The 14888-nt window shown below is 36.8% G+C and overlaps 2 protein-coding genes across 5 annotated transcripts in view; both read left to right on the top strand.

Moving 5' to 3' along the window:
- The first annotated feature begins 842 nt into the window (after positions 1-842).
- Positions 843-8022, top strand: LOC131347148 (uncharacterized). Of its 2 annotated transcripts, none has more exons than XM_058381077.1 (7): positions 843-1115; positions 1477-1584; positions 1931-2251; positions 2511-2567; positions 4121-4246; positions 4318-4358; positions 4630-8022. In XM_058381077.1, exons 1-7 carry the CDS (start codon positions 1073-1075, stop codon positions 4966-4968), a joined length of 1035 nt encoding a protein of 344 aa, XP_058237060.1. In that variant the 5' UTR covers positions 843-1072; the 3' UTR covers positions 4969-8022. The 2 variants fall into 2 exon arrangements, with proteins under 2 accessions (XP_058237060.1, XP_058237059.1); XM_058381076.1 differs by having other exon boundaries at positions 1270-1584.
- Positions 8023-10226: 2204 nt separating this feature from the next.
- The window catches only part of LOC131347146 (CMRF35-like molecule 8), a 4729-nt gene continuing 67 nt past the window's right edge, over positions 10227-14888 (top strand). Inside the window, exons 1-7 of one of the 3 annotated variants that reach the window (XM_058381072.1) lie at positions 10227-10524; positions 10679-10993; positions 11340-11663; positions 11923-11979; positions 12831-12941; positions 13247-13284; positions 13426-14888. The exon at positions 13426-14888 is cut by the window's right edge and continues 67 nt beyond it. In XM_058381072.1, the coding sequence (XP_058237055.1) occupies positions 10431-10524; positions 10679-10993; positions 11340-11663; positions 11923-11979; positions 12831-12941; positions 13247-13284; positions 13426-13857 (1371 nt within the window). In that variant the 5' untranslated portion in view covers positions 10227-10430 and the 3' untranslated portion in view covers positions 13858-14888. The remainder of the gene's footprint in view (positions 10525-10678; positions 10994-11339; positions 11664-11922; positions 11980-12830; positions 12942-13246; positions 13285-13425) is intronic. The other 2 variants (XM_058381073.1, XM_058381074.1) reach the window with 2 other exon arrangements.

Below are 14888 nucleotides of genomic sequence, written 5' to 3'. Positions count from 1 at the left end.
CCTTCATAAACTGTGTGCAGGTCTACCTAAAATAATTCATTATGAACACTTTTATTTTTTAAAGCATTCTAATTTTACAGAATTTCTTCACATTTTTACAGTACTGTGTATATATGTACACAGAAAATGTTGCTAAACAGTTGCTAAAGACAGTTGCTCAAACTGTTGTACAAACTGATTCAGTTGAGAAACAGCTGGACAGATGAGCACATGTTTTTGTCAAGCAGTTGTGCAGATATTATTAGTTTTTCGTTTCAAATTTGTTTTATGTGATCTGTCAGTAAAGAAAGATCTGGAACATAAGAGCTGACTGTGGAGAAAAAGATAATTATTATCATCAAGTTGATTTGAACCAAAATCTGTCTGTTCTACTGTAACTTTGGCTGCAGTGGCAGTAAAATATCAGATATCAGGGTGACATAATTCCAGACATATCTGACCTGCAGTCTACTAACATACTGTCCTGATTCTGGAATTATCTGGACATTAGTGCTGATGGTAAAAACTTAGACACAAATAGCAAACACACATCCATCATACAGGAGAGAGGAAATAACCAAATAGAAGTGTGTGTGTGTTCACCAGTCAAAGACCACGAAAGCTGTTTCAATCCTACCACAAAAAGAAACACAGAGGGAGAGAGAGAGAGAGAGAGAGAGAGAGAGAGACAGAGACAGAGACAGAGAGAGAGAGAGAGAGAGAGAGAGAGAGAGACAGAGACAGAGACAGAGAGAGAGAGAGAGAGAGAGAGAGAGATAGGATTGCAAAAAGAAAGAGGTGTTCTCAACTGGTGTTTGTGGGGGGGTTAGGGCGGCTTTGGGATCTTTTTGATTGTGATTTTTTTAAGTGATCAACTGATAGATGACGATGTTTCAACATTATCAGTAGGAGGACTGTGAAGTTGTGCAACACAGACACATGCTACAGAAAGAGGAAAGGACCAAACCAGAGAGAAGTGGAGGCAGAGACATGTAGAAATGATGATATGCAGTTTTCATATTTTCATTTCATTTCTCCTTAGTGGATTAGAGTGGATTTTGTGAACATCAGTGAAGCTTTAATTCAGTTCAGAATGAAGAAGCTCTTCCTCATCATCACCTTCTACCTGATCTCAGGTCAGTTATTATACATTAAATAACAAACTCCAGAGTTGATGAATCATTATGAATTTGTGCTGCAGTTAGTTTAATGCTGAACTGTAGTACTGAGAGAATTTGGAGGTGTTTATTATCAGAAAGATGACTGAAATCCTTTCATTTTGATTGACAGGTTCAGTGAACTGCATTGATGTGATCAGTTACCCTGGAGGTCGTGTTGTAATTGAAATCAAAAACCCAATTAGTATCAGGTCATCTGTGTATTTTTGCAAAATAAAAACACAAACAGAGTGTGAAAATTTAATAACAGCTCAGGTCTCAGATTTACAGACAGTGGTTCATAAGGACAGATTTTCTCTGTTTTACTCTTTTACTGAAGGAATCATTTCACTGATATTCAGAAACCTGAGTTTACAGGATACTGGAATGTATCAGATTGGAGAGATCAGAGGGTGGAATCACAACATCAACCTGAGAGTGAAAAGTGGTGAGAAATTTTTAGATCTTTGACATTTGATGCATTTAGTCATTACATTTTTTTAATTTTTAAATATATTCCACAATAAACCCAGCAGGTTCAGCTGATCTAATAATTAAATAAAAATATTGATTTAAATGTAGAGATTTTGCCTGAAAATCAGAAATATAAAATCAGGTGAAGTGTAATATATTTAAAATGTAACCCTGTTAATTTTGCTTCTAGAGCAGAATCACAGGGACGTTGTTCTCCTTTGTACACATAAAGCACATGAATGTAGATTTCAGTAAAAGCTGAACTCATGATAGCTGGGAGAGAAATAATTCTACACTAATTCAGTGTGTGTGATTGACAGATCCATGTTGTGGGACAAAAACAGTAAAAGGTTATTTGGGACAGACTCTGATGATCAGCTGCTCCTATCCAGTAGAGTTTAAAACAAACACCAAGTCCTTCTACAGACTGGACACTATCGCTGGTACTGAACTGATCCGGACCAGCGGAACACAACCGCACCAGGACAGATTCTCCATTTCTGATGACAGGAGGAATAAAGTTTTCAGTGTGAACATCACTGATGTGAGAGAAGATGATGTTGGAGTTTATTCCTGTGTAGTTATTAATGAAGAGACTGCAGTCAGTTATCATTCGCTCTTCACAGTAATTCAGCTCCGAGGTACTGGTGAGATTTTTTTACCATCATATTGCAGTGAATTACTGAAAGAATAACTCAGTTAAAAATAGTTCCTCTAAATGGTATAATGACTCTTACTGCTGCTTGATATCTGTTTGGAAATCTAGCTGAAGACAGGCTTTATGTCAGGAATTTTTTTAAACCCACAAAGTTCAGAGGAAACCACAGTCAATGTTATGATTTGTGTTTTTTTGTCCATTAATTTATGAACACAGTTTTACTTTATGGTTTCTGTAAACAGAAGTAACAGACGACACACCAGAGAGTCCAGACGGCACATTAACCAAATCTGAGTCTGGTAAGACTTTACAATACACACATTTATGGTCTGTTCTCTTCTAAAAGGTCATAGCTATGCTAACCAACTTTTAATTGCTAGCTGGTGGTTATGCTAATCCAGTTGGTTGCTAAGTGGTAATTAGGCATATTAAGATGGTTGCTAGGGTGTTGTTATGACATTCTAGGTGACTGCTAGGTGGTTGCTTATGGTTTTGCTTGGTGCTGTGCTAACCCAGTTGGTTGCTAGGTTGTGGCTAACCCACTGCTAGGGTGTTGCTAGGTTGTGGCTATGTTGTTAAGTGGTTACTATGCACCTAGTTGTTTGCTAATATGCTGCTAAGTGGTAGATACACAAACCCAGTTGGTTGCTAGGGTGTTGCTAAGTGGTTGCTATAAAAAATTTTTAACCAGAATTTTTTTAACCAGAATTTATATTATTGGAGCTGACTGAAACAGCAGCTCATTAATTAAGAATATGTTCGAAGGAATCAGTGGTGGGCCATGCATTTCACACCTAGGCCTTCACTGGTGTCCTTCCTGAATTAATCCACCTCTATAGCATCATTATGACGCCACGGCAATAGATACTAATCAACCGTTAAATAACAAAGTAAAAAAGAAATTATTCTACAGTATTTCACACCTCACAAGGAATAGTCCATTTTATTACAGTTACTTTTCTCAATAAAGACATTCTTGATGTCGTATGCAGCAAACTGCAATCTCCGGAGGACGCAGCATCCGAAATGAGACGCAGCGAATATAGAAACACTGTATAACAGTGCACTGTGTCACAGACTCTTATAGTGAACATGAATAAAATTACATTACATATATGGAAAAAAAACAAATTAACACAATTCAGTCTCACAAGTTTCCTTTCACTGCAGCAAAAAAACAAAACAAAACAAAAAAAACCACAGTCCACCCCGGGGATCTGGAACGAAGGCAAACTGAAAATCCATAAAAAAAAAAGAAAACCCAAAAGCATAAATGGTTCTTGTAAAAGCTTAGCAACTATTTTGAAGAATCAAAAGGATTTTCTTGAAAAGTCCGCCTTGAAAATGCATTTGTAAGGATGAGGGTCCGCCACTGGAAGGAACAGATGTAGAAACCACAACACTACAAAGGTTACAGTCCATCTATCATTATGACTTCACTGTGTTTTCATTGATTCATGAATACAGATAAAGCTCATCACAGGCAATCAGCCTACACAACAGGGAATAAACAACAACAACCTGATAGGTGTTTATAATACACAAAGTAAAAGTTCACATGATCAGGAATTAGAAATATTGGAATTTGATTAAGTGATGTACTTCACACTGTAGAGAATTTCTAAAGCTCATATGTTTTAATTAAGTTGAAAGATAGAAAAACTGAAAAACAGTAACAACACATTCATTAGTAAAGTGTTTTTTAGTAAAACTCTTCAGATTAATCTGCTCCATGACTGATTATATGATGGTTTAGCTCATCTGTGTAAAAATACATCATATATCTGATGTTTGTAATGATGTGATTATTCACCTTAAATCAACTGAATCTTCACCTTAATGTCATCAGCAGGATCTACAATCATCATCAACAACATCATCATCATCATCATCACCACCACTGTGTGTGTCTTTTTGTTTCTGCTGCTATTGGGAGGATTTGTACTCATCTACAAGTTGAGACACAACAAGACACAAGGTACTGAACAAACAGTAATAGGAATTTAGGCTAAAATCCCTGTAGAGCTGATGTTTTCCTTCTTTTTGCAGATTCTGCTTCTATAAGCCAGAGAACAGAAACAAATAACACGGTGAGTGAAAATGACTCTGCTGTATTAATAAGGATAATGGGAAAGTTCTTACTCATTCAAACTCAATATACTTCTACAACTGTGCTGCTCTTCATTACTTCACTGTTCGTAGTGACTGCCACAAACATACTGAGAAATTTGTTATTTTTGTTGATTTATTATCACAATGTGTCATTTATTCCTTATTAGATGTATCTAATGGCTTTACTTCATAAAGTGTCTGATATAAATCTGATGGTGGGATGATTTTGTTTATTTCTGTTTATTTCAGACTGCTGATTATAAAAATGATTTTGCTCAGAATCAGAACATCGTACTGTGTCCAGTCTACCAAAACCCAAATCCCAACACCAACCAATCAGATTCAGTCTACCAGAGTCTACAGGCCAATACCAACCAATCAGATTCAGTCTACCAGAGTCTACAGGCCAACACCAACCAATCAGATTCAGTCTACCAGAGTCTACAGGCCAACACCAAACAATCAGATTCAGTCTACCAGAGTCTACAGGCCAATACCAACCAATCAGATTCAGTCTACCAGAGTCTACAGGCCAATACCAACCAATCAGATTCAGTCTACCAGAGTCTACAGGCCAACTCCAAATAAAACCAGCCAATCAGATTTGGTCTAGAGTCTAGACGTCGACAACAACCAATTAGATTCTTTCTTCTGGAGCCTAAATCCTATAACCATCCAATCAGATTAAGTTCAGCAGAGCCTAGACAACACTCCATTTCCAGTTCTTTAGATTCAGTCCACTGTAAGTCTAGCCGTGTTTCACCATAGTTTCATATTTTGTTAATAATCTGAATGAGAGCTCAGAGTGAATCACTTACAAATTCCATTTTATTTGTGGCCCAAAATGCAGTTGAATTTTTTTGAACTCCCCACTAGCTAGCTCTTCCCACCACAAACACTGCCATGTGTTTCCTCCAAGACACATGAAGCCTCTGCATTTGTTCCAGCTGCTGTTGATGTTACCTCACAGGGAAACCGAACATCTCTTACACATGTCAGGGTAGGAAGTAACACCATCCCTCACACTCAGACAGATATACGGATTTTACAGATAAAATCTACTGAGCAATGAAGCATATTAAATAAATAAACATTTTTGTATATAAAACCTACTAGATTAGATGCATTAGATGCATTACTGTTAAAATATTATTTAACCCCAATCATTCCACAAATTAATTTAAAATATCCTTTAAACTTTAAGAGAGATGTTAACCACCCCATATTTAAGACATATATTTACACACTGCTACCCCTTTGCTGTTTTAATTGATTTTTTTCTAAAGTACTCCATGCCGAAGTGTCCATAATTGTTAAGAAGTTAAAAACTGTACTGCAGTCAGCCACTAGAGGGCCTCAGAGACAGTCTTTACTTTTTACTACATTTTAAGACATCCACTCTCATGAACCATATTTATTATGCACTATATTATATACCAGTTGCTAGATAGATAATAACTTTGAATCCGCGTATTTATTTATTCTATAAGCCAGAAAACAGAAACAAATAACACGGTGAGTGAAAATGACTGTATTAATAAGGAAAAAATTCAATTACTCATTCAAACTCTAAATTCTTCTGCAAATGTGTGGCTCTTCCTTACTTTTACTGCTAGTAGTGACTGCCATAAACATACTGAGAAATTTGTTATTTTTGTTGATTCACGATCACAATGTGTGTCATTTATCCCTTATTAGACGTATCTAATGGTTTTATTTTAAAATGCCAGTGTCTGATTTAAATTTGATGGTTGGATGATATTTTTTCTATTATCTGTTCATCTCTGTTTATTTCAGACTGCTGATTATGAAAATGATTTTCCTCAGAATCAGAACATTGTACTGTGTCCAGTCTACCAAAACCCAAATCCCAATACAAACCAATCAGATTCAGTCTACCAGAGTCTAATTCTGAACAGCAACCAATCAGATTCAGTCTACCAGAGTCTATAGGCCAACACCAACCAATCAGATTCAGTCTACCAGAGTCTAATTCTGAACAGCAACCAATCAGATTCAGTCTACCAGAGTCTATAGGCCAACACCAACCAATCAGATTCAGTCTACCAGGGTCTAATTCTGAACAGCAACCAATCAGATTCAGTCTACCAGAGTCTAATTCTGAACACCAACCAATCAGATTCAGTCTACCAGAGTCTAATTCTGAACACCAACCAATCAGATTCAGTCTACCAGAGTCTAATTCTGAACACCAACCAATCAGATTCAGTCTACCAGAGTCTATAGGCCAACACCAACCAATCAGATTCAGTTTACCAGGGTCTAATTCTGAACAGCAACCAATCAGATTCAGTCTACCAGAGCCTACAGGCCAACACCAACCAATCAGATTCAGTCTACCAGAGTCTACAGGCCAACAGCAACCAATCAGATTCAGTCTACCAGAGTCTACAGGCCAACAGCAACCAATCAGATTCAGTCTACCAGAGTCTACAGGCCAACAGCAACCAATCAGATTCAGTCTACCAGAGTCTACAGGCCAATACCAACTAAAACCAGCCCATCAGATTTGGTCTAGAGTCTAGATGTCAACAACAAACAATTATATTCTTTCTTCTGGAGCCTAAATCCTAAAACCATCCAATCAGGTTAAGTTCAGCAGAGCCTAGACAACACTCTATTTCCAGTTCATTAGATTCAGTCCACTGTAAGTCTAGCCGTGTTTCACCATAGTTTCAAATTCTGTTAATAATCTGAATGAGAGCTCAGAGTGAATCACTTACAAATTCCATTTTATTCCAGCAATATAAGGTGATTAATCATATAGGTAATTAAGAAGGTAAATGAAAGCAATATAAAACTGTTTCCTGTTATCATCTAAATCTGTGCATGCATTCTCCACATGTCCAGCTTCAGGGATGTGAATTCAAATCAGGTGGTTCAGAATTTGTTTTTTTATAAGACATTCAGCCCAAATATCATCAAAAGTATTTGATAATGTTGTGTATTTATTTACAATGAAATATTTTCTAATTCTAAACTCATTATATACATGTTCTGCATTTATACAAGAAGACAGAAGAGGAGTAAAGGACTTATATCTGCTTTATTAGTCAGCAATGTAGTTTATGGGAAATTCCTGAAATGTTATACAGTGGTGTAAACGCTTCAGGTGTGAGAAAGGTGACACTTGGTTATCTATCCTAGGATATGTGAGACACGTTAAAGTCAGAAAGCACATTTTGTAACTGGTGCACTGTCACATAACTCAGTGATAACATTATGATCTTCACTGCCATAAGCAGCAGCTTTAAACACACGAATATCACCATTTAAACTGAAATACGTCATTTACAGCAGATATGAACGCGTTTGGTCCGGCTCTACAGTAAACTTTAATTAGCTATAAAAAAAAAAGAAAAAGAAAAAAAAATTAATTTTGCCAAAAGATAAAATATTTGACTATTTGTCACTTTTTCCATCTGATGTTCACGCTACATCACAGAGCAACTGAACATCTCTTACACATACATGAGCCAAAGATACACATGATTGGTTAATGCCACTCTGAATGTCACGGGAGGAAGTAACACCATCCCTCCCACTGACACAGCACTGTCACTTCTGTTCTCTCGAATTTCCCACCACTGATGGCTGTGACATCATCAAGATTTCAACTTCAGATTTCTCCATGATGAAATCTAGAAGTACAGTAGAAATTATTTTTGAAATGTCTACTGTATCTTTACTTCTTTAAATGAATTTAACTTTTTTCACCCAACTATGTCAATAAATTGTTTCCAATTACAATTATTTAAATAAAAGTATTTTTCTGCATTAAATCTTACACATTGTCATTAAATCATTTAAACTGTTAAATTAATTGAATGTTTTTGTGTGGGGAGAGAAGTGTAGATGTGTATTTATTGGCAAATCTTCTAAACTGTCGAAACATTCTTTAAACTTCTCTAAAGGTTTGGCTAAACAAATACACACACACACAGACACACACACACACACATACATACATACATACATACATACAGTACTGTGCAGGTTTTAGGCAGGTGTGAAGAAATGGTGTAAAGTAGGAATGATTTTAAATAGTATAGATTTTGCTTGTTTATTTTTATCTATTTAAAAAAATGCAAATTAAGGGAACAGAACAAAAAATGAAATTAAAGCAGTATTTGGTATGAAGACCTTTTGGCATCAAACCGGCAGCAATTCTTACACTTGCACAAATTCAGATTAACCAATTATATCAAACAGGTGCTAATAAGAATTTCATATGTAAGTTGAAACAGAGTCATTAAGTGAAACAGAAACAGCTGTGTAGGAATACCTGGGGGAGGAACAAACAAACTCTGGACCAAGCTTAGGTTGTGAAAGTCAGTTTGTGGAGGTTGTGAAAGTCAGCACAACAACAAGACACAAGGTCTACTGCATCAGAAAGGTCTCTCCCAAGCAAAGATCTAAAAGCTGTTATAAAGAAGCACAAACATTTGGTATTGTTGAAAAGTGTAGACACAGTGGCCAAGGAAACTTAATGCAGCAGATGAAAGACACATCATGCTTACTTCCCTTCCACTTTGGAAGATGTTCAGCAGTGCCATCAGCAAAGAGCTGGAGGAACCCAGTGGAACCAGGTACACCCATCAACTGTACGGAGAAACCTGGACCGAACTTGTGTTCATGGAAGAATTGAAGCCAAAAAGCCATATCTTTGATATGGAAATAAGGCTAAGTGACTCAACTATGAACAAAAACATGAGAATTAAGGGCATTAAAATGGCAGCAGGTCTCTGGACTGATGGAAAAAAAACCTGAAATATTTATCTGTAGCAGGAGGCAGGATGCTCACCAAAGGCCTGGAGAGTGGAACAATACTGAGTGTCTAAATGCAACAATGAAGCATGGTGGAGGTTCCTGCGTGTTTGTGGCTGCATTTGTGCAAATGGAGTTGGAATTTTGGTCAGGAGTAATGATCTCAACATCATCCAGTCTGTCGGGGATTACATGAAGAGACAGGAGGATTTGAAGCAGCCTACATCTACAGAAGATCTCTTGTTAGTTCTCCAAGATGTTTGGAACAACCTACCTGCCAATTCCTTCATAAACTGTGTGCAGGTCTACCTAAAATAATTCATTATGAACACTTTTATTTTTTAAAGCATTCTTATTTTACAGAATTTCTTCACATTTTTACAGTACTGTGTATATATGTACACAGAAAATGTTGCTAAACAGTTGCTAAAGTCAGTTGCTCAAACTGTTGTACAAACTGATTCAGTTGAGAAACAGCTGGACAGATGAGCACATGTTTTTGTCAAGCAGTTGTGCAGATATTATTAGTTTTTCGTTTCAAATTTGTTTTATGTGATCTGTCAGTAAAGAAAGATCTGGAACATAAGAGCTGACTGTGGAGAAAAAGATAATTATTATCATCAAGTTGATTTGAACCAAAATCTGTCTGTTCTACTGTAACTCTGACTGCAGTGGCAGTAAAATATCAGATATCAGGGTGACATAATTCCAGACATATCTGACCTGCAGTCTACTAACATACTGTCCTGATTCTGGAATTATCTGGACATTAGTGCTGATGGTAAAAACTTAGACACAAATAGCAAACACACATCCATCATACAGGAGAGAGGAAATAACCAAATAGAAGTGTGTGTGTGTTCACCAGTCAAAGACCACGAAAGCTGTTTCAATCCTACCACAAAAAGAAACACAGAGAGAGAGAGAGAGAGAGAGAGAGAGAGAGAGAGAGAGAGACGGAGAGAGAGAGAGAGAGAGAGAGAGAGAGAGAGAGAGATAGGATTGCAAAAAGAAAGAGGTGTTCTCAACTGGTGTTTGTGGGGGGGTTAGGGCGGCTTTGGCATCTTTTTGATTGTGATTTTTTTAATTGATCAACTGATAGATGACGATGTTTCAACATTATCAGTAGGAGGACTGTGAAGTTGTGCAACACAGACACATGCTACAGAAAGAGGAAATGACCAAACCAGAGAGAAGTGGAGGCAGAGACATGTAGAAATGATGATATGCAGTTTTCATATTTTCATTTCATTTCTCCTTAGATGATTAGAGAGGATTTTGTGAACATCAGTGAAGCTTTAATTCAGTTCAGAATGAAGAAGCTCTTCCTCATCATCACCTTCTACCTGATCTCAGGTCAGTTATTATACATTAAATAACAAACTCCAGAGTTGATGAATCATTATGAATTTGTGCTGCAGTTAGTTTAATGCTGAACTGTAGTACTGAGAGAATTTGGAGGTGTTTATTATCAGAAAGATGACTGAAATCCTTTCATTTTGATTGACAGGTTCAGTGAACTGCATTGATGTGATCAGTTACCCTGGAGGTCGTGTTGTAATTGAAATCAAAAACCCAATTAGTATCAGGTCATCTGTGTATTTTTGCAAAATAAAAACACAAACAGAGTGTGAATATTTAATAACAGCTCAGGTCTCAGATTTACAGAAAGGGGTTCATAAGGACAGATTTTCTCTGTTTTACTCTTTTACTGAAGGAATCATTTCACTGATATTCAGAAACCTGAGTTTACAGGATACTGGAATGTATCAGATTGGAGAGATCAGAGGGTGGAATCACAACATCAACCTGAGAGTGAAAAGTGGTGAGAAATTTTTAGATCTTTGACATTTGATACATTTAGTCATTACATTTTTTTAATTTTTAAATATATTCCACAATAAACCCAGCAGGTTCAGCTGATCTAATAATTAAATAAAAATATTGATTTAAATGTAGAGATTTTGCCTGAAAATCAGAAATATAAAATCAGGTGAAGTGTAATATATTTAAAATGTAACCCTGTTAATTTTGCTTCTAGAGCAGAATCACAGGGACGTTGTTCTCCTTTGTACACATAAAGCACATGAATATAGATTTCAGTAAAAGCTGAACTCATGACAGCTGGGAGAGAAATAATTCTACACTAATTCAGTGTGTGTGATTGACAGATCCATGTTGTGGGACAAAAACAGTAAAAGGTTATTTGGAACAGACTCTGATGATCAGCTGCTCCTATCCAGTAGAGTTTAAAACAAACACCAAGTCCTTCTACAGACTGGACACTATCGCTGGTACTGAACTGATCCGGACCAGCGGAACACAACCGCACCAGGACGACAGATTCTCCATTTCTGATGACAGGAGGAATAAAGTTTTCAGTGTGAACATCACTGATGTGAGAGAAGATGATGTTGGAGTTTATTCCTGTGTAGTTATTAATGAAGAGACTGCAGTCAGTTATCATTCGCTCTTCACAGTAATTCAGCTCCGAGGTACTGGTGAGATTTTTTTACCATCATATTGCAGTGAATTACTGAAAGAATAACTCAGTTAAAAATAGTTCCTCTAAATGGTATAATGACTCTTACTGCTGCTTGATATCTGTTTGGAAATCTAGCTGAAGACAGGCTTTATGTCAGGAATTTTTTTAAACCCACAAAGTTCAGAGGAAACCACAGTCAGTGTTATGATTTGTGTTTTTTTGTCCATTAATTTATGAACACAGTTTTACTTTATGGTTTCTGTAAACAGAAGTAACAGACGACACACCAGAGAGTCCAGACGGCACATTAACCAAATCTGAGTCTGGTAAGACTTTACAATACACACATTTATGGTCTGTTCTCTGTTCTGAAAGGTCATAGCTAAGCTAAATAATTTGGTTGCTAGGGTTTTGCTTGGTAGCTGTCATGTTGTTAAGTGGTTATTATGCACCCAGTTGTTTGCTACCGTGTTGCTATGTGGTAGATGTGCTAAGCCAGTTAGTTGTTAAGGTACTGCTAAATGGTTGCTGTGCTATCCAAGTTGGTTGATGGAGTGTTGCATGGCAGTTTCTGTGGCATTCCAGATAGTTGATTTGTTATTATTAGGAAGTTTCTATTCTATTACAGATGGTTGCTCTGATAACCTGTGGCATTCCAGGTGGTTGCTTGTATGTTGGTATGGTATTCCATGTGTTTGTTAGGGTGTTGTCAGGTGATTGTATGGTATTCCATATGTTTGTTAGGGTGTTGTCAGGTGATTGTATGGTATTCCAGGGAGTTGTTAGAGTGTTGCTATGGGGACTTTTGCTAGTTGACATTCTAGGTAGTTGCTAAGGTGTTGCTAGGTAGTTGCTCTGATAATTCAGGTGATTGCTAGGGTGTTATTAGCTGGTTGCTATGCTTTCCCATATGGTTGCTAAAGTTTTCTAAGGTGGTTGTTATATTCCAGTTGGTTGCTATGGTGTTGCTATACTATCCTAGTTGGTAGAATGCATCCCAAAAAGCATCCTGAAGTCTTCCCTGTGAACAAATGACCAACATTGCAGTGATAAGAATGAAAATAAATTCATGACGGAAAATGAGTTCTCACTTTGATTATCAGCATCATTCACATTCATCACCTGCATAATTTGACTGAGCTTCATCATCAGCTCCTTTCTCCTCTGATCTTTTCAGCCGGTTCCTCCATCAACATCATCATCATCACTGTGGTCGTCTTTGTGCTCCTGCTGTTGGCTGTTGGATTAGTGCTGATCTTCTACAAGCTTAGATGTAAAAGGTCACAAGGTAAAAACAGAACTGTATCACTAGAACACCTTCTATTGTTCAAAATGGAAAACAAAAGAGAATATAGTACATTTCATCTGCACCAGATGGCATAATGTTCATTAAAAGATTACAAATAAAAACATTATTTCTCTTTAAATGGGATTCTCTGGGATTCTAGAAAATACACTGATATGTGTTTGTTTTGGAAAAACAAAATATCATTTATGTTTCTTAAATCTAAACTGACACTAATTACACAATCAGCTGTTTAATAAGTGAGAGTTTTTTTTAAACAGTCAGTCACATGATTTTCTCTTTCACAGGTCTCTTGGACAGAAATGTGCTGGAAAGTCTTTCAGAAGTGAGTATCTGAGTGAACATGACTTTCCTGTTTAATAAGAAGTTCTGTCTGTTTTAAAAGCCACTTCAGATTGAGAGTTGTGGGAATGTGCAGTTTATTTATCTCTGGATTTATAAGACACTTTCCTTCTTATTATTCTAGATTCCCCACTATGATGAGATTAAAGACCACACACCATATTCAAATACTGAAGAAAATGCATATTACTCTACTATTCCTCTATCCATAATCCCCTCTGACCCCCCAAACAATGTGTACGCCACTGCACAGTTACCCACAATCCCCTCTGACCCCCCAAACAATGTGTACGCCACTGCACAATTACCCACAATCCCCTCTGACCCCCCAAACAATGTGTACGCCACTGCACAATTACCCACAATCCCCTCTGACCCCCCAAACACTGTGTACACCACTGCACAGTTACCCACAATCCCCTCTGACCCCCCAAACACTGTGTACACCACTGCACAGCTACCCAAAATCCCCTTTGACCCCTCGAACACTGTGTATGCCATCACAGAGTTACCCACAATCCCCTCTGACCCCCCGAACACTGTGTACGCCATCTAACTCTTGCTCTAACATTTAATTGTTTTAGTCACATGACCAAATATACACAGGTAATATTTTCAACTTTTATTTAATTTTTTATGATTAGCTTCTTAATAAAATGTCTCTAAAAATTTAAATAAACTATAAATGTTTGTAAATTATAGTTGTTTGCTTTACATAAAAATACAGATAAAACGTTTAGATTATTTTCTATTCCATCAAAAGACTCCAAAATGAATATTCTGTGATAGCGACATTTGATGACCTTTATTTTTATTTCTAAGTTAATTCTTACTCTCTGCTTACTTCACAAAATATATATTTTTTTATTTTCTTGAAATATATTAGCAGCTTTTTCCACTGGACAGAATGTGTAGTAAATATGCTAATTTTGTAGCTTGCTCTATGCTATAATATGCTATAATAAATCTAATGTGTATGAAAGAGGTTGCGTAAATGTAACTAATTATTTAATGCTTTGTGTTATTGCTTTGTTAACAAACCATCCAATATTGACACTTGAATAAAATGTAGTTTTTTTTTGGTTGTAACAAAGTCTATAACACGCCTAGCTGGTTTTTGCTTGGTTCAGTGTTTTGACACTTATGTTAGTAATTTTACATTTACATGTCTTAAAGAAGTTCTGTGCAGTTCTGTATGTTAATTTAGTTTACCTAGTGGAAAATCTAGTGCTAATTTAGTTTACCTGGAACAAAATCAACTAATTCAACTAAAGAAAATAAACTAAAAAACCCCTCCCAAAGTCTGTAACCTATTGAATCAGTGGTGATGTATTCACTGATAGAAACTTCAAAGCACTTTTATACGTCACTCTGGATAAGGCCATCTCATACATGCAGGACATGTAAATGTAAAGTAAACTAATTCAGCAAGTTTTTTCCCCTCACTGCTGGGTGGCAAAGGTCATCAAAAGTTAAGACTCCGGTTGTTCATTGGAAGGTTGGGGTTCACCAAGCTGACCCTGTTGGACCTCTGAGCATGGCCCCCCGTCCCAGGGGTGCTGCATCATGGCTGACCCTGACTCCAAA

Source organism: Hemibagrus wyckioides, linkage group LG26 (genome assembly GCF_019097595.1).
Source record: "Hemibagrus wyckioides isolate EC202008001 linkage group LG26, SWU_Hwy_1.0, whole genome shotgun sequence".
NCBI lineage: Eukaryota > Metazoa > Chordata > Actinopteri > Siluriformes > Bagridae > Hemibagrus > Hemibagrus wyckioides.
Note: the sequence above shows the minus strand (reverse complement) of the source record. Positions and strands in the feature narration are given on the sequence as shown.